Source organism: Xenopus tropicalis, chromosome 8 (genome assembly GCF_000004195.4).
Source record: "Xenopus tropicalis strain Nigerian chromosome 8, UCB_Xtro_10.0, whole genome shotgun sequence".
Classification (NCBI taxonomy): domain Eukaryota; kingdom Metazoa; phylum Chordata; class Amphibia; order Anura; family Pipidae; genus Xenopus; species Xenopus tropicalis.
Window position 1 is genome coordinate 36,715,025 of NC_030684.2, and position 23,358 is coordinate 36,738,382.

Below are 23,358 nucleotides of genomic sequence, written 5' to 3' on the forward strand. Positions count from 1 at the left end.
CAAATATACACAACCTGGTCAAAGAAGGGGCACTTGCCAACAAATATACCCAACCTGGTCAAAGAAGGGGCACTAGCCAACAAATATACACAACCTGGTCAAAGAAGGGGCACTTGCCAACAAATATACACAACCTGGTCAAAGAAGGGGCACTAGCCAACAAATATACACAACCTGGTCAAAGAAGGACCACTAGCCAACAAATATACCCAACCTGGTCAAAGAAGGGGCACTAGCCAACAAATATACACAACCTGGTCAAAGAAGGACCACTAGCCAACAAATATACCCAACCTGGTCAAAGAAGGACCACTAGCCAACAAATAAACACAACCTGGTCAAAGAAGGACCACTAGCCAACAAATATACCCAACCTGGTCAAAGAAAGGGCACTAGCCAACAAATATACACAACAAATATACACAACCTGGTCAAAGAAGGACCACTAGCCAACAAATATACACAACCTGGTCAAAGAAGGACCACTAGCCAACAAATATACCCAACCTGGTCAAAGAAGGGGCACTAGCCAACAAATATACCCAACCTGGTCAAAGAAGGGGCACTAGCCAACAAATATACCCAACCTGGTCAAAGAAGGACCACTAGCCAACAAATATACCCAACCTGGTCAAAGAAGGACCACTAGCCAACAAATATACCCAACCTGGTCAATGCCTTCAGCAGCCTAGGGTTTAGGACAAATCATTTGGAGATTGATTTTTTTATAGTTGCTTTTTACTCAAAGAGGATATGATTGTCATTGCCTCTTATCTTCGGTATATTTGGTACAAACTCCTTTCTCCTTCCATCTTGCAGATCCACTCAGGCGTCCAAATAAAAACACAAGTCTCTTAGCAGTAAAATGGCTACAAGGAGAGTTATTTACAAAGTAAAGTCCGAAAGTTTTACACAGTTTGATTGAAGAAGTAGAGATCCAGAAGTTGCAGGGAGGCTGCCTTTGAAGTCACACCAAATAAGGGTATGAGCATTTACCCACAGCACCAACACCAACTTATAAGGGCAGCAGGAGAGGACAATAAATCAGAGGAGAAAGGTAATGCTGGTAAAATGCCCTGAAGTTCAAACTGATATCAAAAGCACATGTGCATATGAGCATTCTCAGTTCCATGGGCGCTGCTAGTCATTGCCCCTTATTGCGGGTAAGTAATTCCACAACAAACTATTGCTACATTAGATTAAATAAAAGATTATGATGCCATTGAAAACAAAATATATGGAGCGCATTATTAAGCCTTATTTGCCTGTGACCAGCTCTGACCTAAAGTGTATAGTGGGTAATAATGTTATAGTTAAAGTATTTAACAGCCCGTCCAGCTTCCTGTGGCCAGAGAAAGACACTTCTGTGATTCCATGACTTTTTAGGCAGAAGCTGCAGTAAAAGACAGACAAGGATGTTGGTGTGTGGTTGAAAATGGATAATCAAGTGAAAATAAGGTGCACACTCCTCAACCATGATCAGTGCATACGAGTGGTGATATCAGTGCACACAAGAAAATGTGAAGCAATGTGCTTGAGGTTGTTGAGGAGCCAACCAGGAACCATGCTATAATGGATCTAGTGATCTCTAATGACCCAGAATGTATAGTACCGTATATACTCGAGTATAAGCCGAGTTTTTCAGCCTTAAAAATGTGCTTAAAAAGTAACAATCGGCTTATACTCGGGTATATACGGTAATTGCACCCAAACTACATGGAATATGGTAGTTGCGCGGCCTTCAGCAGCATGTACAAGCGGCGCGCCCGCGAGACATTATGCTCTTCGCGCCGCTGCACTTTGGGACACACTGGAGCACAGGAGGAGCGCCCCCGAGCCGTAGGCAGACTGTGCCTGCGGCATGCGCGCTACATTATGTGCAGCGCGCAGCACATTGGGACACATTGAGGAGCACCCCCGAGCCCCCCCCTCCCTGGACCCCCGTGGACGGCAGGACAACGGCAGCAGAACAGCCTAGCAGAGCACAGAGCCCCACTATATAGTTAGTGTTGAGTGCCAACATGACAATAAGTAAGTGACACAAAGAGCAGCACCGTGGCACCTCCCTCTAACCAGAGCCTTACTAGGACTGGTAACTGATACCTACTGAGCAAGTGATCAGGTTAAATATGCCGCTACCTGTGGATTTATGGGCATAGAATGCTAACACTGGAGCAATTTTTTTCATTACTCCACACTGTTGAAATGCTTAGTATAAGTTGGTTATGATATCCTTGTGCTAGCCATGGGCCCTAGCCTTGCTTAATACACTCATATTAATATCAAGAGGCCCCTCTGAAGCTCTTTACATAATCACTGCTCACCTAATTAAATCAAAAGTACCCACATGCAGTTCTTCTCAGCTTATGTACAGTCATGAATGAAAAAATAAAAAAGAGAGAGAGATGTACTGGTCTCTATATTATGAGAGGTTTACATAACTTGCTAAGCTCTATGGCTAGTGGCACAGTAGTTGTTTTATCAAATTTATATAGAATAATTTTGTATTCATTGAAGTGACATCCAGAACAGCAATTTACTGTATTTAAAGAATACAGAAATGCCATATTTAGTTATTGGATTAAAGATTTTGTATACCGGTATATGGATGCTTTTCATGCTGCACCATTGAGGGGCTTATACTCGAGTCAATACGTTTTTCCAGTTTTCTTAGGTAAAATTAGGTACCTCGGCTTATATTCGGATCGGCTTATACTCGAGTATATACGGTAAATGTGCAAGTGGTTGAACCCCTGGGTAATAGTGACCATAATGTTATTTCATTTGATGTTTGGTGCAGGAAACAAATTTACACGGGGGCAACAAAGACACTGAATTTTAGAAAAGCAAATTTTAGCTCCTTAAGGGCAGCGCTTCAGGGCATAGATTGGGGCATTATGTTTTCTGATAAAAACACAGAGCAGAAATGGTTGTCATTTAAAATGATATTAAATCATTACTGTTCTCAATTTATTCCATTAATAAGAAAAAGTAGAAGTGTTAAGAATCACCCTATGTGGCTTAACTCTGAGGTAAAGAAGTTAATAGGGAGAAAAAGGAAAGCTTTTAAGAAATATAAGTCAGAGGGGACAGTAGCTGTGTTTAAAGGAGAAGGAAAGGCTAAGTCACTTGGGGGTGCCAAAATGTTAGGCACCCCCCCAAGTGACTTACATGACCTACCTTGTACCCCGGGCTGGTGCCCCCGTTAGGAGAAAACAGCACCAGCCCGGGGCACCTGTAGACACCGCTTCCTCCTTCCTTTGCGCGCTGCTGGCGAAATCCGTGGGCCGGCACATGCGCAGTACAGTGAAAAGCCGACTTTAATGTTTAAGTTTGGCTTTTCACTCTACTGCGCATGCGCGCGCAAGCGAGGAGGAAGCAGGAAGCGCCGGCAGCTGCCCCGGGCTGGTGCTGTTCTCTCCGTACGGGGGCACCAGCCCGGGGTACAAGGTAGGCGTTCTAAGTCACTTGGGGGTGCCTAACATTTTGGCACCCCCAAGTGACTTAACCTTTCCTTCTCCTTTAATGAATATAAACACTATAACAAGTGTTGTAAAACAGCAATCCGGAAGGCAAAGATAGAAAATGAGGAGCGCATCGCGGCCGAGGCCAAGACTAACCCCAAAAAGTTTTTTAAGTATATTAATAGTAAAAAGATGCAGGTTGAGGGTGTGGCCCCATTGAGTTATAATAACAATATTGTTACAGCGGATACAGAAAAGGCAGATGTGCTTAACCAGTTCTTTTCTTCTGTGTATACAGTAGAGGAGCCAGTGGGACAAGTCTCACCCAATAGCTGCACTGTTGCCTCAGCTCCAACTACACAGTGGTTGGTGGGGCGGCTGGGCGGCTAAGTGGCAGATGAGATTTAATGTGGATAAATGTAAGGTTATGCACCTGGGATGTAAAAATATGCAGCCTCCTATACCCTTAATGGGACTGCGCTAGGCAAATCCATAATGGAGAAGGACCTTGGAGTCCTTGTAGATAATAAACTTGGCTGTAGCAAGCAATGCCAGGCAGCAGACAAGGTTTTGAGCTGTATTAAGAGGGGTATAGATTCACGGGAGGAGGGGTTATCCTTCCCCTTTACAGAGCGCTGGTAAGGCCCCATCTAGAATATGCTGTTCAGTTCTGGTCTCCAGTGCTCAAACGGGACATTATTGAGTTAGAGAGGGTCCAGAGAAGGGCAACTAAGCTGGTAAAGGGTATGGAAAGTCTCAGTTATGAAGAAAGACTGTTTACACTGGAGAAGAGGCGCTTAAGAGGTGACATGATAACTATGTATAAATATATAAAGGGATCATATAATAACCTTTCTAATGTTTTATTTACCAGTAGGTCCTTCCAACGGACACGAGGGCACCCACTCCGTTTAGAAGAAGGGAGGTTCCATTTAAATATTAGGAAAGGATTTTTTACAGTGAGAGCTGTGAAGTTGTGGAATTCCCTCCCCGAATCAGTCGTGCTGGCTGATACATTATATAGCTTTAAGAAGGGGCTGGATGGATTCTTAGCAAGTGAGGGAATACAGGGTTATGGGGGATAGCTCTCAGTACAAGTGAGGGAATACAGGGGTAGGGGAGATAGCTCTCAGTACAAGTGAGGGAATACAGGGTTATGGGAGATAGCTCTCAGTACAAGTGAGGGAATACAGGGTTATGGGAGATAGCTCTCAGTACAAGTGAGGGAATACAGGGGTAGGGGAGATAGCTCTCAGTACAAGTGAGGGAATACAGGGGTATGGGAGATAGCTCTCAGTACAAGTGAGGGAATACAGGGGTATGGGAGATAGGTCTCAGTACAAGTGAGGGAATACAGGGGTATGGGAGATAGCTCTCAGTACAAGTGAGGGAATACAGGGTTATGGGAGATAGCTCTCAGTACAAGTGAGGGAATACAGGGTTATGGGAGATAGCTCTCAGTACAAGTGAGGGAATACAGGGTTATGGGAGATAGCTCTCAGTACAAGTGAGGGAATACAGGGGTAGGGGAGATAGCTCTCAGTACAAGTGAGGGAATACAGGGTTATGGGAGATAGCTCTCAGTACAAGTGAGGGAATACAGGGGTATGGGAGATAGCTCTCAGTACAAGTGAGGGAATACAGGGTTATGGGAGATAGCTCTCAGTACAAGTGAGGGAATACAGGGGTAGGGAGATAGCTCTCAGTACAAGTGAGGGAATACAGGGTTATGGGAGATAGCTCTCAGTACAAGTGAGGGAATACAGGGTTATGGGAGATAGCTCTCAGTACAAGTGAGGGAATACAGGGGTAGGGGAGATAGCTCTCAGTACAAGTGAGGGAATACAGGGGTAGGGGAGATAGCTCTCAGTACAAGTGAGGGAATACAGGGGTATGGGAGATAGGTCTCAGTACAAGTGAGGGAATACAGGGGTATGGGAGATAGCTCTCAGTACAAGTGAGGGAATACAGGGTTATGGGAGATAGCTCTCAGTACAAGTGAGGGAATACAGGGGTAGGGGAGATAGCTCTCAGTACAAGTGAGGGAATACAGGGGTATGGGAGGTAGCTCTCAGTACAAGTGAGGGAATACAGGGGTAGGGGAGATAGCTCTCAGTACAAGTGAGGGAATACAGGGTTATGGGAGATAGCTCTCAGTACAAGTGAGGGAATACAGGGGTAGGGGAGATAGCTCTCAGTACAAGTGAGGGAATACAGGGGTAGGGGAGATAGCTCTCAGTACAAGTGAGGGAATACAGGGGTAGGGGAGATAGCTCTCAGTACAAGTGAGGGAATACAGGGGTAGGGAGATAGCTCTCAGTACAAGTGAGGGAATACAGGGTTATGGGAGATAGCTCTCAGTACAAGTGAGGGTATACAGGGGTAGGGGAGATAGCTCTCAGTACAAGTGAGGGAATACAGGGGTATGGGAGATAGCTCTCAGTACAAGTGAGGGAATACAGGGGTAGGGGGGATAGCTCTCAGTACAAGTGAGGGAATACAGGGGTAGGGGAGATAGCTCTCAGTACAAGTGAGGGAATACAGGGTTATGGGAGATAGCTCTCAGTACAAGTGAGGGAATACAGGGTTATGGGAGATAGCTCTCAGTACAAGTGAGGGAATACAGGGTTATGGGAGATAGCTCTCAGTACAAGTGAGGGAATACAGGGTTATGGGAGATAGCTCTCAGTACAAGTGAGGGAATACAGGGGTAGGGGAGATAGCTCTCAGTACAAGTGAGGGAATACAGGGGTAGGGGAGATAGCTCTCAGTACAAGTGAGGGAATACAGGGGTATGGGAGATAGCTCTCAGTACAAGTGAGGGAATACAGGGGTATGGGAGATAGCTCTCAGTACAAGTGAGGGAATACAGGGGTATGGGAGATAGCTCTCAGTACAAGTGAGGGAATACAGGGGTAGGGGAGATAGCTCTCAGTACAAGTGAGGGAATACAGGGTTATGGGAGATAGCTCTCAGTACAAGTGAGGGAATACAGGGGTAGGGGAGATAGCTCTCAGTACAAGTGAGGGAATACAGGGGTATAGGAGATAGCTCTCAGTACAAGTGAGGGAATACAGGGGTATGGGAGATAGCTCTCAGTACAAGTGAGGGAATACAGGGGTAGGGGAGATAGCTCTCAGTACAAGGGAGGGAATACAGGGGTAGGGGAGATAGCTCTCAGTACAAGTGAGGGAATACAGGGGTAGGGGAGATAGCTCTCAGTACAAGTGAGGGAATACAGGGGTAGGGGAGATAGCTCTTAGTACAAGTGAGGGAATACAGGGGTAGGGGAGATAGCTCTCAGTACAAGTGAGGGAATACAGGGGTATGGGGGATAGCTCTTAGTACAAGTTGATCCAGGGACTGGTCCGATTGCCATCTTGGAGTCAGGAAGGAATTTTTTTCCCCTCTGCGGCAAATTAGAGAGGCTTCAGATGGGTTTTTTTGCCTTCCTCTGGATCAACTAGAAGTTAGGCAGGTTATATATAGGCATTATGGTTGAACGTGATGGACGTATGTCTTTTTTCAACCCAACTTACTATGTTACTATGTAAAATGAGCTAATCTATCAGCTGTGTATAAATATTCTTCTAGTGTGTGAGCCACAGGGTCAGTAACCAGCATAATACAGTTAAATGTTCCTTAAATGTTCCAGATGGGAGTTGCCATGTACATTATATTAATATTAGTCTTTTTACCTTTTTTTGTAAGTTTGCATCTGTGTAATTCGCCATTTTGGATGGAGTTGGTGAGAGGCAGATGAGGGAGAAGCAATATTTTTTGGAAGTAGAAGTATTTCCATCGGAGAACACAATTCTTGTAAATTTTTTTAATAGATTTTATATATTCCTTTCTAGAGCAACACCCATGTCACTAAGACTCATTCTGGCCTTTATAAGCCTTTGCTTGATTTTTTGAATTAAATGAGTTCAAATGAATTTTGAACATCCTCTCCCTCACTAAGGGCCAGGCTGGCCTATAATAGATACAGATGGGCATAGAAAATTAACAAGATAGTTTTTCATTCCTGTTTTGTAGTGCGTTATTAATTTGTATAATTACTTGGTAAAGAGTATTAGGGCATATAATTAAAGCATATGGCAGGGGTAGGGAACCTATGGCTCGGGAGCCAGATGTGGCTCTTTTGATGGCTGCATCTGGCTCGCTGCCAAATCTTTAATAAAAAAAATAAAGGGGGCGTGGCCTGCGCTCGGCAGATAGAAGACGTGTTCTAAGCTTTAGAACCCGTCTTCTATCCGCCGAGCGCAGGCCACGCCCTCCTCCGCATCCGGCATCCTTGGGACCCCCCCTACCTTGCCCCACAGCATCCACGGCCAAATATATTGTAGGGCTCTCACGGAATTACATTTTAAAATATGTGGTGTTTATGGCTCCCTCAGCCAAAAAGTTTCCCGACCCCTGGCATATGGGTATATTATTGCCATTTGGTCATATAGCTGACCTGTAGGGAAGTATTAGTGATATGTGACCATTGACAGTGCTATCAATACTCTTCTTAATCTTCTTTTTTGTCCTTTCTCTTCCCCTAAGGGCCGTGGTAGACGGGGAGATTAAATGTAAAATGCCAGTGGGGTGGCATATGCGGCGCCACATATGCCATCCCACCGGCGATTTACATTTTTGCCGGTGGGATGGCATTTCGGGGAGATTAGTCGCCCTCGGCAAGGAACATTTGTTGCAGGCGACTAATCTCCCCGTCTACCACAGCCCTAAACGTCCCCATACACGGGTAGATCCGCTCACTTGGCGATGTCACCAAACAAGCGAATTTTCTCCCGATATCCCCCACCTATGGGTGGGCAATATTGGGAGAATCCAGGGAAATTCTATCGTTTGGCCCTGGGGCCGAACGATCGAATTATAATGACAGGTATAGGCAAAGTCGGTCTGGGGACCGCATCAACGAACTGACGCGGTCCCCGATCCGACTAGATTTTCTAACCTTCCCAATCGAGATCTGGCTGATTTCAGGCCAGATATCGGTTGGGCAGGCCCGTCGGGAGTGCCCATTCATGGCCCAATTAGCTGCCGAATCGGTCTAAGGGACTGATATCGGCAGCTACTATCGGCCCGTGTATGGGGACCTTAAGGGTGAAGACACACAGAGCTACTAATAGCAACTACTTGTTATGTCTACTAAAAAAAAGACAATGCTGATCATTTACTGTTAATTGTCTCTGTGTATTTTATCAAAGACAATTCTCAGTATGGTCTATGGCAGGGTATTTTCTGGAGTTAAGTAGCCTTGACAAATAGCTGATACTAGTAGCCCAGTGTGTCTTCAACTACTCTGGATAAAGCAAAAGACAAGAAAAGCCAGAATGCTGATGAGATCTGGTTACCCAAAGAAGCCAGTACCTACACCACCCAGACAATTCACTGGCAAACTAAACTTATACAGGATATTATTCCTGTTACCACTGACCTGTTTAAGGACTTTAACTTTCAATTCTCAGACATTCAGAATACATAAGCAATATACTGAAACGTGTTAATCTAAGTTTGCACCTAATTTGTCCTCCAATTTGTGGCCAAGGGAGAATTTTGGAAACTCTAAAACCCTTGTTACTAGCAGCTTGAGAAAGACAATAGAGAAAAACCACTAATCCCACCCAAGACTGAGCAAAAAACAACTCTTTGTAACATGTCCCATTTTTGTATTTACAGGCTGAAGAAAAATACTATTTCCACAATTATTTCAAGGTAAATGGAAACTGCTCCCTATTTATTTTGTTTGTGTCAGGTTATTATTATATACAATATTATTGTGTTTAAACGAATGTGGGTTTTGATCTGATATATTTAAATAATTATCCAATGACAGCATTTAAAGCATTTCTAGTGAGTAGTCTACTCAAACTTCTATTTTTATTAAAATATTACAGTTGACGGACAAGCACTGATCTGTGTAAATTGCATGCTGAACATGCTGGATTCAATGCGGGTTGTTTTCTCAAGGGGGCCTAGGTTGCAAAGTTTTCCCACTATTTTGCCGCCCCCCCATGAAAGTCCATGACATGCAAAGACTGTAGTTGTCTACAATTTAGTATTTTAGATTGATTTTAAAAAGAAAGCACTTATATAGTGCACAGTCTCTGCTGAACTATATATATATTGATTAAGCCAGCAAAGCAGTTATAGAATTGCAGACCACCCAACATTTTAATATTAAGAAACTGGATAACTAAGGACTGTCCCCAGCAATTCCCCATCACAAGTTTTGACCCTGATCTGCCCTAAACCCCCACATTTCAGTAAGCCTTTCCCCCCTGATTTGGGTTTATCCTACCTAAGTGGAAATTCACATCCACAACTGCATTCAGATCTGCCAGGCACAGCAATTAGAGACACAGTCACTGCTGCAATGTACATTCTAATGTGTCACAAACACACACACACCATACAAACGAAATAAGTTCCACAAATCTCTGCAGGATACTTTTAGCACCATTACTTTATATTTACTGTAGTGCAGGAGAAGTCATTGGAGACCCCTCTCCAGGAAATAAAGTTACAAAGGATGGCATTCACAATGGAGAACAAGAAACATAGATTTACACATGGAGACACAACATTAACACTTTCTTTTCTTTACTAAAATAATACAGATTAGATTCAAAGCTTATTGCAATGAATTATTAACCCCTTCATGGCCAAAACACTGGTTTAAATATGTCCTGAAACAATATCAGAAGAGCAGGCATTTTAAATAATTTAGTCAGTTTCAATCAATTGCCAACAGCCTTACTTGGTAATTGGGCAAGGGGAATGGCCCAAATGGCAGAAAAGGATCAATGCCATATATGCCAGACCAAATAGAGTTGCAACCTAGCAGGTAAAAATCACGATTCAAGCCAATGTTATTAATAGGGAAGAAAAATAAAAATATTACTTAAGACAATCATTTTCTTCCAGGTGACACCCCAATCCACTAAACCTGCCGTCACTGCTAAACAACACACTGTATACCAGCAAACCTATGCAAAACTTGTCTGAATTCACTTCTACCATGTCCTCCCTTTAAAAATATACCCTCCTTCCTTTTTGACACGAGCTCATTCAGTTGGGCCCATGTAAGCAAAGTGCATAAACTCTATCTGAATTGCCAAAAAACAAAATAGTCCTTGGGGTGACTGCACTCTGCAGAGCATATAATGCATAGAAACTAAATTAGTATACTGCACTCTGCATACTTGGGCATACTATACCCAGAGGTTCGTAAAAAAAAGTTAAAGCAAAGTAAGGGTTAATTTATTGGGTTGGAGTGGGAAGGTGTGGTTGGAGGTGGACTTGGGATTTTTTAATTGGCTATTTTTTAATTATTGTGGCTTGATAATGGATTGGGAAGCTCTGAAACGTTGCCTTTGTGTTTTTCACAATAAAACGATTAAAGATTGCAGGACTTTTTGTTTAGATAGACAGATCAGAAAATGTTTACATACATTTTTTTTTTACATAAGCCCAACTGAATAAAATGTAAAAAGATATTTTTACCTTTACATGGGATCTCCACACTAAAACTATTTTTGGCACAGTAAAAAAAATATATAATATAAAATTCTAAACAATTTTCCAATATACATTAATTAAAAAATATTCAATGATTTTAAAGTTAGTTGTAAATATAATTGCTAATGAAAGCAATTTTTTTTATACTTTTTTTTTTTTTAGCAGTAGGGAAACGGCTACTGTGCAGCTTTCCCATAGCTAACAGCCTTGAGAAATTACAGCCCTTCATTCTATTAGCATTTACCTAATAGCTCACCCATGTCCCTCTTCCAAATGTAGGGAAAATGCATGTGTAGTGCTGTTCCCCAGGGTGCAGGGTACAAGATGCACATCCATGCCAGAACCCTACAACCCAAGATAGTGCACTATGCACGTGTAACAACTCAGAAAAACAGAGAGAGGAACAGCTGGCAAATAGCTCTTGGTTTGGGCCAAACACTGCTAATGTCCCCTAATAATAATAATACAACACAGCTATGCTTAATAAAACAAATATGTTCCAAAATGAACTTATGCAGACCTGTATCTTTTTAACAGAGTGCAGAGACCTCCTGTACGTATCCACACGTAAAGCAGCCATATGCAATAAACATTAACACCCCTAATGTTCCTTACTATATGCTCTTTCCAAATACTGTCTCGCTATAGTCTTCAATGAAAGAAGAGAAGGAGGAAGTGATAGAAGAAAATCTCACAGAAAACAACATATGTGATTTAGAATATTATATTGTTTCAGCTATAAAATATGTCAATAATATAAAAAATCCTTAGCCCAGACTGCTTCATTTAAAAACTATTACAGACCAGCCATTTTTTTTTAGCTGTGAAAGGGTCATATAATCCACAATGTGCAAATAAAAAAAACCCATAATAATAAAACATACAAAATAATAATAATTATAAACATTTTCATAAAACCATGACACATTAAGGTTGGTTTTGGCATAAAATCTTTAGAGATGTAAAACCATTTGGTCTTCTGGGCTTCATCCTGAGTATCAAAACATTGTTAATTCTTTTTTTTTTCTCCAAATGTAGATTTTTCAAATGATATGAAAATACCTAAGCGAATTCCCTTTTTTTCTTATACAATAAAATATACAAAAAAACAATCAATACTTTTAATATAACATTGGGCCTAAAACTAAACTTAATTTCTTTTTTTGTTTCAAAATGGTTTTCCTGGTGGAGGAAGAAAAGGTCAAACAACAATGAATATGGTTTATACACAGATCAAGGAAGCGGTACTGTACAATCTACTGACCCCCAGTGTGTCAGCTTTGGAGACAGAAGAGAATGTGTGCATTAAGATAAGGCATTAACAGAAGAGTTATTCAGGGTAATTATATTGAACAGAAACCCGCATTTGAAGGTGCCCCATGCCCTCTGTTACTCATCTGTTTCGAGTCCCAACACAGCCTTAAGCATAAGAAAGTCGTAGTTTTGCCCCCTTAGCTCTACATTTACAACAACTGTGTTAAGCCTTGACATAGCTGAGTAAAAGAAGCCTGTGGGCAAATGCGGGTTTAGTACTGGGCACCTTTATATAGGTATAGTAACACATTCCTGGCCAAACTGAAATGTGTCACTATCCCTTTGAGTATTCTATAAACAATAAAATATATCGGAGTGTATTAGTCCACCAAGTGGGGCTTAAAACAGTGGCTTCTAGTGGTCCTATTGTAGTGATTTCTTAGCAACTTTAGTAAGCAGAATTAAGACTTCTAAAGGCATAGGGGTATGATTGCTTTACTCATGAGGCCAAGCAGAATAATTATTTTTTTGTAAATCCAGAATTGATCAGTATTTTGCCTCTTTAGTAAAAGAAAATAGTTTTATTGGGGGAGAGCAACATAAAGCAATGTTTTAAATAAGGTGGTTTGAAAAAATAAGGGCCTACGATAGTGGACAACTAACCCAGCTGACACACAAAAGGGGGGATTAAAACATTTCTGCATACTTATTTCCTAAAGGTCTGAAACAGACCTAAATTAGAAATTGCCTGGTGAGGTTTATGGATTACTAAAAACAAAATTGAATAATACATAAAATTTATATCGATGCCAAGTGTTTATCTTTGGTTGCATGAAAATCACCCTTGAAAAGGGCAGTAAGTATTAGCTGAAACATCTGCATTCCAGTTGTATGCTGTGGATGAAAGATTCGTAAGAGATCTATATTTGCATCGACCCCAATATACCAGTTCATAAAAAGGCACTTGCATAGAATCCGAAAGAGGTAAAAAAAAGTTCATAGTGCGTTATTTCAACCTTATAGGATAAAGCTACTTGATTTCACTTGATTTATAATGTCCCGAACAGACTTCAGGAAAAGCATTAACTCTCAGATACATGTAACAAACTCAGTGCTGTCCTTGGTTATTGTGCAGATTCTTTCCTATGGGCCCATCCTGTAGGCAGAGCTGCTGATCTTAGCGTGAGCTTAATGGCATAGAGCAATTTCAAGCACACCTCTGTGTGTGTAAGCTGCACTAGTGACTTTGGTTAACCGTGCTACCGTTGATTCTCTTTATATGTTCCTAAACAATTTTAAGAGATGCTGGTTCGTAGATAAATGTTCCAGCTATAAAGTTCTGGAAAATTCACATTCAGAATATCAAATTAACTAAAAATTATTAAACCGACATGCATTTTTGTGTATCTTGAGGAGCAGCAGAATGGAATGGTTAAGTATTTGGTCTAAACTATTACTCTAGCTCCAAATGTGCCACAGTAGAAATTGTTTTAGGACAAAAATATTATGACAAATGGCTTGTCTGTTTCAGCTCTAATGCCTAATTGAATGGATTTAAGGTAGGACACCCTAAGGTCCCACTAACACAGGATTTATTACACATGTATTGCAAGGAAACAGGCTTTCTTGGAGATTTTTGGTAGTGGAGGTTAAAACCATTTAGAAAGTAAGAGCCAATGGGGTACTAAAGCCTTGGTTAGAGTTTGTTATTTTGCTCAAATGGCTGAATTCTTTTTTTTGGTTGCCAAACTACAGACTTTCTCGGAGACACCGCAGCTGCTCTTCTCCCAAACGAATTTTGTCCTCAAGTTCCCGCTGTTCCACAATCAAAGCTGATGTCATTTTCACATAATGATGATAGTCCTGAAGCTGCTCCTCATTTAGGTATCGGGACACTGACTCAAGGACCATATGTTCCCTCCGAGTGACGTGTGCTCTCAGCTCCTTGGCATCCTCCAGTTGCTCAGTAAGTTGCTTCTTCTTCTCTAGCAGGTTCAGCTGCGAAATTATAGAAAGAAAATGTGTGCTATAAAGAGTACAGTATGCACTGATAGTATGATTATTGTGTAAACACAGAAATTCCAGCTTCAAAACCAAAATTTGCTAAAGAGCCCCACACAAAACAGAAACCCCTTATATACAGGTATGGGATCCCTTATCCGGAAACCAGTTATCCATAAAGTTACGAATTACGGAAAGGCCATCTCCCATAGACTCCATTATAAGCAAATAATTCTAATTTTTAAAAATGTTTTCCTATTTCTCTGTAACAATAAAACACTATCTTGTACTTGATCTCAACTAAGATGTAATTAATCCTTATTGGGGGCAAAACAGTCCTATTGGGTTTATTCAATATTTAAATGATTTATAGCAGACTAAAGTCACGGAGATCCAAATTACAGAAAGATACCTTATCCAGAAAACCCCAGGTCCCGAGCATTCTGGATAACAGGTCCCATACCTGTATTGATCACTGTTATCTGTTCCTTCAAAAAGTAGGAATATAACCATTTTTATATGCTGAAATCCAGCTGCAAAACAGTTCTTTCTGCATCATTTGAAATCCTAGCAGGGGAGGAGGGACTAAAGCATTACAAATTGTAACAACTTCTCCAGAGCCTACAGACAGCATGTGGGAACTACATAACGCACAATGCATTGCACTGTAATGTTCCAATTCCTTATTGACATCACGTGTGCAGGGATTGGTTGGATTTGGAGGATGCAGGCAGGCTGGGGACAGTCAACTACGATTACATTTTTTTGAGTCTCAAAGCAGTCAGCCAGATCAGCAGGAGATAAGGGGGGGCCAGGCTTAGGTAACGACTCCAAACCATATTACTACATAAGGCTGCATATTTTTTTAATTGATATATATTGCAAAGTTGCTTGAAATTATGTTTAATTTTCAAAAATATTAAGTTGTGTTTGGGTGGAGTTCCCTTTTAAAGACATAGTTACAGTCCTAATACAAAGAATATTTAAAAGTTATAATGGCACCATTACTGTAAGGGTTTTCAGTGCAATAAATAAGTCCCCAATAATATTTTAGTCAATATAATAGTCTTTCCAAAAGGTAGTCTCCCACAATTAAGCTAGATAGCTGTAAACCATGTGTTTTACTTGGGGCAATCCAAATGTTAGGAAAGGTGAAGGCAGAAGATCTGCTTGTATGCCTGTGTCCTAACAAAGCTATTTTGCAACTGCAATTGTTGCCCAGGTATCTCCCAGAAATGGGAGATTCGGTTCTATATAAGTTATGAATTTAGGTCATTTTATAAATGTGTTTTGTAATGGTACATTTACTGATTACTTTGTGTCTGTGTATTTATGAATGCATTTATCAATAACATTTTGTAAGCACTAAAAAGATAGTGGGCAGTAACAATATGATACAATATGAGCACTAAGGGGATCATTTATAGAGAGCCAAGAGATTAAATAAAGAAAATAATTTCCTCCAGCACTATAAGGTAGCAAATAGAAAAAGGGTAAACTCATAACAAGAACTAAGAGACGCCAGTGTAAATCATACCTTCTCATCCACTGATGGCTCGGGATCCTCACTGCTCAGGACACTCTCTACTCTGGCTAGGCGCCCGGAAAGTGAAAGCAGCAAGTTTACCACCTTCTCTAGGTCACCGATGAAGGTCCGGAATTTTTCATACTCATTGGGTTTGCAGAGATTCTTGAGGAGATCTGCCATTTCACAACCAAGGGTAGTGTTTGCATTTATATCTTCCTGAAGGCCTTGCTGAGCTTCATGCAGGACAGAAACCTTCCTACTGATACTTTCTATAAGCTGCACCTGGAACCAAAAGCAAGTGAAAAGGGGGATCAGAAAACAAGAAATGTGGAAAATACTAGAGGTAGAGTATAGCAAGACACTGATTTGCATGAAGAAGGTAAGAGCTTAGGAAATGAAACGTGAAGGGACAATAAGGAGATTTAACTATTATCTTAAATTAATTTGGTTACTGCCATAATTATGTACCCCCAACTAAAGCGCAGCTTCAAAACTCACTTTCTTAAGTGACAATTCATCCTCCTCTTCCACTTCTTCCTGGTCCCCCACTTCCTCCTGCAGGCCAGGCAGCTCCTTCATCTTATTAAGTAGCTCAGCCTTAGCTGCGGACGTGTTGTAGTAGGCAGCGCAAGAGGTGGGACTTACTGCTCCGCACACTGGAGGTGGCGAGATGGGCTGGAACTCATACCTAGAAATATTAAAGATATTGCCTTGTACATTGCTTTCAACATTTACATGTAAACAAGTTACTGTCCTCATAAGTCATTTTACCTAAACTTACTGCTTGCAGTTTATCCACGTTCACAGCTTACATAAACATTAGCTGTCTCTTCTGCATTTAAACCTACCCCACTCTACAGCCAAAATCACTTTTAGGGAACTGTTCCAAACCATATTATTACACTAAAATTCATGAAAAGGCTGCATATGTTTTAATAGATGTATTGCAACGGAGCAAAAAATTATTAAGTTGTGTTTAGGTAGAGTATCCCTTTAAAGAACTAGTTCGTCAAGAAAGGCCACAAGGGGGCGATGTAGCACAAGGTAAAGAATGAGTTTCAAGGATACAAACATTATTAAAATGATGCTGAGTGCAAGAGAGCCCAGAGCCATTTTTGAATCATGTCATATGAAATATCCTTGCCTGTATGGATCCCTAAATGAACACATAGCTATAAAACAAGTATGATGTTACAATCTGCAATTCTCTCCCAAGTTCCATCCATTCATACAAACCTTCCAAAATACAGCATATGTAGCTTTTCTGTTCAGCTCAATATAAACTAACCTTTCCGGAATGGAGATTTCCGATTCTCTGTCTGTTGACCATTCATCCTCATAATGGCGGTAGCCAGAATCAAATCCATCTAGCAAGTTAGCAGGGTGCTCTCTTTCGGGAATATCTGGGGATATGTGGTCATGAGTGGACTTTGGAGGGATGACCCCATCTTCAGATTCTTCTGCAACAGAATTTGATGGCTCCTCAATACTCCCACCTTCTAATGGACTATAGAAGTCAGTTGTCTGATGATGGGATGAAGTAACTGGGTCAGAAGGTACCAAATGATCAGTCCTGGGTGGGGATGCATCTCTGGGTGAGTTTCGACAGTCTGAAAATGGCTCCTGTCTAAGGAAACAAGGCATTGTTAAAATTTGGTTTTGTATACCTTGAGTTTAGTCATAGCATAATGTTTGTAATTGTGGGCTGATTGTCTACTGCTAAGGATACTACTCTGTTAAAGGACATGTTAAGTCTGTTTTATGGGGGGTGTCAAAATATTAGCAATCTATTTTTACTGGGCGGTGCCTACGTTTTTTCCTCAGGCTGGTGCTCCTGTTAGAAGAGAACCACACCAGCCTGTGTAAAAAACTGTCATGCTGTCATCTCCTACATCAGTGCTTAGCTCCCATGGCGATTGGTGTTCTTTACATGCACAGTAATATCCTGCGTATGCGCTACTGTGCACGCACAAACAGGAATTAGTGCATGGGAAGCCTAGGACCACCAGTACATATATAAGTAAAATGGTGGCATGGTGCTCAGACAGTTTTTTCCACAGGCTGGTGTGGCTCTCTGTTTCTCTGTTTCCTAACATTTTGGCACCCCCCCCCCCCCCCCAGTGAAATAGACTTAACATGTTCTTTAGAAAATATGGATACTTTAACATAGGGCTGTCCAAATGGAGGACTGCAACTCATTTATAGACCTCTTTGTAGGAAAAACATTGTTTCATAATAATCTGGCCCACAAACTTTTGAAATGGCAGATAACTGTCTCACAGCACAGAAAAGCTTGGACAACACTACCTTTAGACTTACAAAGTGCTTTGAAAACAGTTTATCCAAGTCATTAGGCAAGGCAACTTCGGCAAATCGTGGTGCCGCATATGCCATCCCACCGGCGATTTACATTCTAGCCGTAGGGATGGCATTTTGGGAAGATTAGTCACCCGCAACAAGGAAGATTTTTCGCGTGACGACTAATCTCCCCGTGTGTCACAGCCCTAAGACCAACCCAGTGGTCTTCTTCCTGCTTGCTGAACTTCACCATTGAAGACTAACAAACCAGCATTTATTGCTTCTACCGGCTAAAAAATGCGTAGTGCCTGAAGTAGCATGCACAAATGAAGCTGATCCAGACCTTGCTTCATGTTGGCGATCACTGTAAAGAGGACATGAATTTAAGCAAGATGGCGCTCAGCAACCCTGTTGTGCTACTTTCCATATTTTAGCCAGGAAAACAATAGCCTTAAGTCCCTTATTGTGTGTTTTGGGAAGGAGGCCACTGAGGAGCCCTAGGGCTGTGTTCAGGGTTTTGTTCTTCTTTAAGCCCCCAATTTTGACTTGCACTGCTTTATTGTTAAAACACTTTTCAGTCAAGTTTCAGTGGGGTGTTAGAGAAGGGCCTGCCATTGTACTCTAGCACAACACAGTGCATTATGGATTTCAAGAAGATACTGAGGAATTGACATGCTGATCCCTTTTTTTTGCATAATACTGCACCCCTACCGAGAGAGCTAATTCGGTTACATCCCAGAGAGGCACACGTGGTACTTGTGTATTACTGTGTGCCCTGTGAGATAACAGAGGTTGCTGATAGCTACTAAGCACCTGAGCTACTTGAGAGTGAGTACCTGGCATAACCAAGACTGTACATATATACAAGAAGGGACCCTTCATGAGAGCTTTCCTTCTGTCAAAAAACCTTAGCATGCAATAAGCTCAGGAGAAATGCTACTTCCAGGGCTAAACAAGGACATGATAGGATAAAAATCTGCCATGGCTGGAATCACACACAGTGTCAAAGAGACGAAAGGCCTATTTTCAGAGTTTTTGTGAGAGATCCTGTTAAACTGAGGGGAAGCAAGCATCTGATTGCATGGCATGAAGGAAATATTTAAAAATAAATTACATCCGTGCTAGAGGAAATAATCCATTAAGGGCATGCGAGTGCTTCAGGGTAGCTGTATTACCATATTTTTCTAAAAGGCTTTGTTGTATGTTTAAAGATAAATGTTTCCATACTTCCAAGAAGAAAAAAAAGCTTGTCTGAAGTGGAAAGTCCTTTTGGACCCCCCAAACAGTCCTCACCAACACAGTTTTTTAGACAAAAGTGTACAATTTTTGGTTAGGGGTCCCTTAAATAATCATCTGGCTAATCACACTATAGGGGAAACGAAGCCCACCACTAGAGACCACTAGAGACCACAGGAGTGTAGAGGGCAAAAGGGGGCCCTGACTGGTGACCAATTTCAATATATATGTGTATCTATATATATATATATATATAATCTATAGATAGATAGATAGATAGATAGGCCTGATAAATTTTTAAAATGACTTAAATAAAGAATTTTGATTTTTAAAGGTTCCTGGAGTGCACCTGTTTTGTCCTGATTTTCTGGATAACCTTGCATAATCTGGTAGCACCCAGGTCATTTGGTCTGTTGGTGTGCTAAAAACCTATGGACTGTATATAATATAATATTTATATATATATATATATATATATATATATATACATACAGTGGAGGAAATAATTATTTGACCCCTCACTGATTTTGTAAGTTTGTCCAATGACAAAGAAATGAAAAGTCTCAGAACAGTATCATTTCAATGGTAGGTTTATTTTAACAGTGGCAGATAGCACATCAAAAGGAAAATCGAAAAAATAACTTTAAATAAAAGATAGCAACTGATTTGCATTTCATTGAGTGAAATAAGTTTTTGAACCCTCTAACAAAAAAAGACTTAATACTTAGTGGAAAAACCCTTGTTTACAAGCACAGAGGTCAAACGTTTCTTGTAATTGATGACCAAGTTTGCGCACATTGTAGGAGGAATGTTGGTCCCACTCCTCTTTGCAGATCATCTCTAAATCCCTAAGGTTTCGAGGCTGTCTCTGTGCAACTCTGAGCTTGAGCTCCCTCCATAGGTTTTCTATTGGATTAAGGTCCGGAGACTGACTAGGCCACTCCATGACCTTAATGTGCTTCTTCTTGAGCCACTCCTTTGTTGCCTTTGCTGTATGTTTTGGGTCATTGTCTTGCTGGAACACCCATCCACGACCCATTTTCAGTTTCCTGGCAGAGGGAAGGAGGTTGTCGTTCAGGATTTCACGATACATGGCTCCGTCCATTTTCCCGTTAATGTGAATAAGTTGTCCTGTGCCCTTAGCAGAAAAACACCCCCAAAGCAAAATGTTTCCACCCCCATGCTTGACGGTGGGGACGGTGTTTTGGGGGTCATAGGCAGCATTTTTCTTCCTCCAAACACAGCGAGTTGAGTTAATGCCAAAGAGCTCTATTTTGGTCTCATCAGACCACAGCACCTTCTCCCAGTCACTCACAGAATCATTCAGGTGTTCATTGGCAAACTTCAGACGGGCCTGCACATGTGCCTTCTTGAGCAGGGGGACCTTGCGAGCCCTGCAGGATTTTAATCCATTGCGGTGTAATGTGTTTCCAATGGTTTTCTTGGTGACTGTGGTCCCTGCTAATTTGAGGTCATTAACTAACTCCTCCCGTGTAGTTCTAGGATGCTTTTTCACCTTTCTCAGAATCATTGACACCCCACGAGGTGAGATCTTGCGTGGAGCCCCAGAGCGAGGTCGATTGATGGTCATTTTGTGCTCCTTCCGTTTTCGAACAATCGCACCAACAGTTGTCACCTTCTCTCCCAGCTTCTTGCTAATGGTTTTGTAGCCCATTCCAGCCTTGTGCAGGTCTACAATTTTGTCTCTGACATCCTTGGACAGCTCTTTGGTCTTTCCCATGTTGGAGAGTTTGGAGTCTGCTTGACTGATTGATTCTGTGGACAGGTGTCTTTTATACAGGTGACTAGTTAAGACAGGTGTCCTTAATGAGGTTGACTAATTGAGTAGAAGTGTCTAACCACTCTGTGGGAGCCAGAACTCTTAATGGTTGGTAGGGGTTCAAAAACTTATTTCACTCAATGAAATGCAAATCAGTTGCTATCTTTTATTTAAAGTTATTTTTTCAATTTTCCTTTTGATGTGCTATCTGCCACTGTTAAAATAAACCTACCATTGAAATGATACTGTTCTGAGACTTTTCATTTCTTTGTCATTGGACAAACTTACAAAATCAGTGAGGGGTCAAATAATTATTTCCTCCACTGTATATATATATATATATATATATCTCAAAATTCAGTCAAAAAAAGATACTTAGTTTATTTAGATCGACGTTTCGGTCCTCACCCGGGACCTTTATCAAGATGATAAAGGTCCCGGGTGAGGACCGAAACGTTGATCTTAATAAACTAAGTATCTTTTTTTGATTGAATTTTCCTGGTGTATATATTATATATATATATATATATATATATATATATATATATATATATATATATATATATATATATATATATATATATATATATATAAATAAAATAATCATCTGTGGCCAGCACACCCTTCAATGTTTCATCAAAAATTTTTTATTTTAAATATATTGTTAAAACCAACGTTTCGGTCCTTATTAGGACCTTTCTCAAGGAAATAATAAGGACCGAAACGTTGGTTTTAACAATATATTTAAAATAAATTTTTTTTGATGAAACATTGAAGGGTGTGCTGGCCACAGATGATTATTTTCTATACAGACATAATTTTGGCTAGCACCCCGCAGAATATTGAGCCTTGGAGTGCGGACACCATTTGGATTGATATATATATATTGTGAAAAGTAAACTCAAATTTTGATAAAATCTGCCCCTAAGGCCATTTACTAACCGTCTGATAAAGTTGTGACTTTTTTTTTTGAGATTTACTACGTGCCATAACTGCTAAAAGTCTGAATCCAACAATTTGCCAGCTAAAACTTGCCGAGATCATGTAGAAGTTAATGGCAGATTTCCAAAAGCATGTGCTTTTTCATTTCATATTTTTTAGTAAATGCCAGACATTCATGGAAATGAATTTATTTGAATTTTAAAATTAAAAAAAAAAAATATATATATTAGGGTTTTTGAAAATCTGCCCCTAAGTGTTGGAATAATGCTGAACGTAACTGTATTGTGCTACTTTATACTACATTACCCTAATACCAATTGGTGGTTGGGGGGGGGGGGGGGCATATTTCACATATTACAGAGAACTAACAGGTGCTTCAGATTGCATAGAAGAAATGAGAAGCGAAATACTGTATAATTTGTAGCAGGTAATAACCATCATTCACCTACTCAGTCCTGACTGCTGAATCATTTACCAGAAAGCTTCTCATACAGAATCCATAGCTAGTTAAAAAAAGAATAGTGTTGACACATTGACACTGCCTGTGTTGCTAAGTCCATGAAGGAAATGTGTCAGATTTTCCTTAAACCATTCTATTTGTGGGATACAGAGCGTGAGAGGTTGGAACAGAGAGAATGATTCAGGCCGGAGATGTGGGGGAGGAGGGTGAGATCTTGCATGAGGGCTATGAGAAGAGCACACTGTATGTGAGAAGGAGAAGGAAGTGTGTGTGAATGAGAGAGTAGACCTGGGGCACATCCTGAAATATATTAAGGTGCACAAGTAGGTGAACATGAACACAGAATTATGGGTTATACTATATGCACAAAGTACATTTGATTAAGTTGAGTATTGGGCAAAGTCTGGAGCAGTGATCCCCAACCAGTGGCTCGGGGGCCACATGCTGCTCACCAGCCCCTTTCATGTTGCTCCCAGTGGCTTCAAACTAGGTGCCATTTTTACATTTCTGGCTTGGAGGCAAGTTGCTAAGAAACACAGTTTTACTCCAAGCAGAGGCTCCTGCAGGCCAGCAGGCCTCATGGAGCTTCCAAACAGCCAATCACTATCCTGATTTGGCATCCCCAAAGACTTCTTTCATGCTTCTGTGGCTCACCAACACTTTTTACATCTGAGTGTAGCTCATGAGTAAAAAAAGGTTGGGCATCCCTGCTCTAGAGAGTTTACTTTAGGGGACACAGGATGACGTATTAATATTATTATATCTTCACAATATATACACAGATACACACAAGGAGCAGTCATTAAATAAAGTGCCATAATGTAAGACACACATTAAACACCATATATACTTTTAAATTTAGCAT

At 40.9% G+C, this 23,358-nt stretch overlaps 1 protein-coding gene across 2 annotated transcripts in view; it reads right to left on the reverse strand.

Annotated features, from left to right (window-relative positions):
* Positions 1-9,921: 9,921 nt before the first annotated feature.
* shroom4 (shroom family member 4) overlaps positions 9,922-23,358 on the reverse strand; it is a 69,465-nt gene continuing 56,028 nt past the window's right edge. The window contains exons 8-11 of one of the 2 annotated variants that reach the window (XM_031890597.1): positions 17,066-17,404; positions 16,276-16,465; positions 15,787-16,059; positions 9,922-14,246 (exon numbers count right to left, since the gene is read on the reverse strand). In XM_031890597.1, the coding sequence (XP_031746457.1) occupies positions 13,998-14,246; positions 15,787-16,059; positions 16,276-16,465; positions 17,066-17,404 (1,051 nt within the window). In that variant the 3' untranslated portion in view covers positions 9,922-13,997. 2 annotated transcript variants of the gene reach the window in all.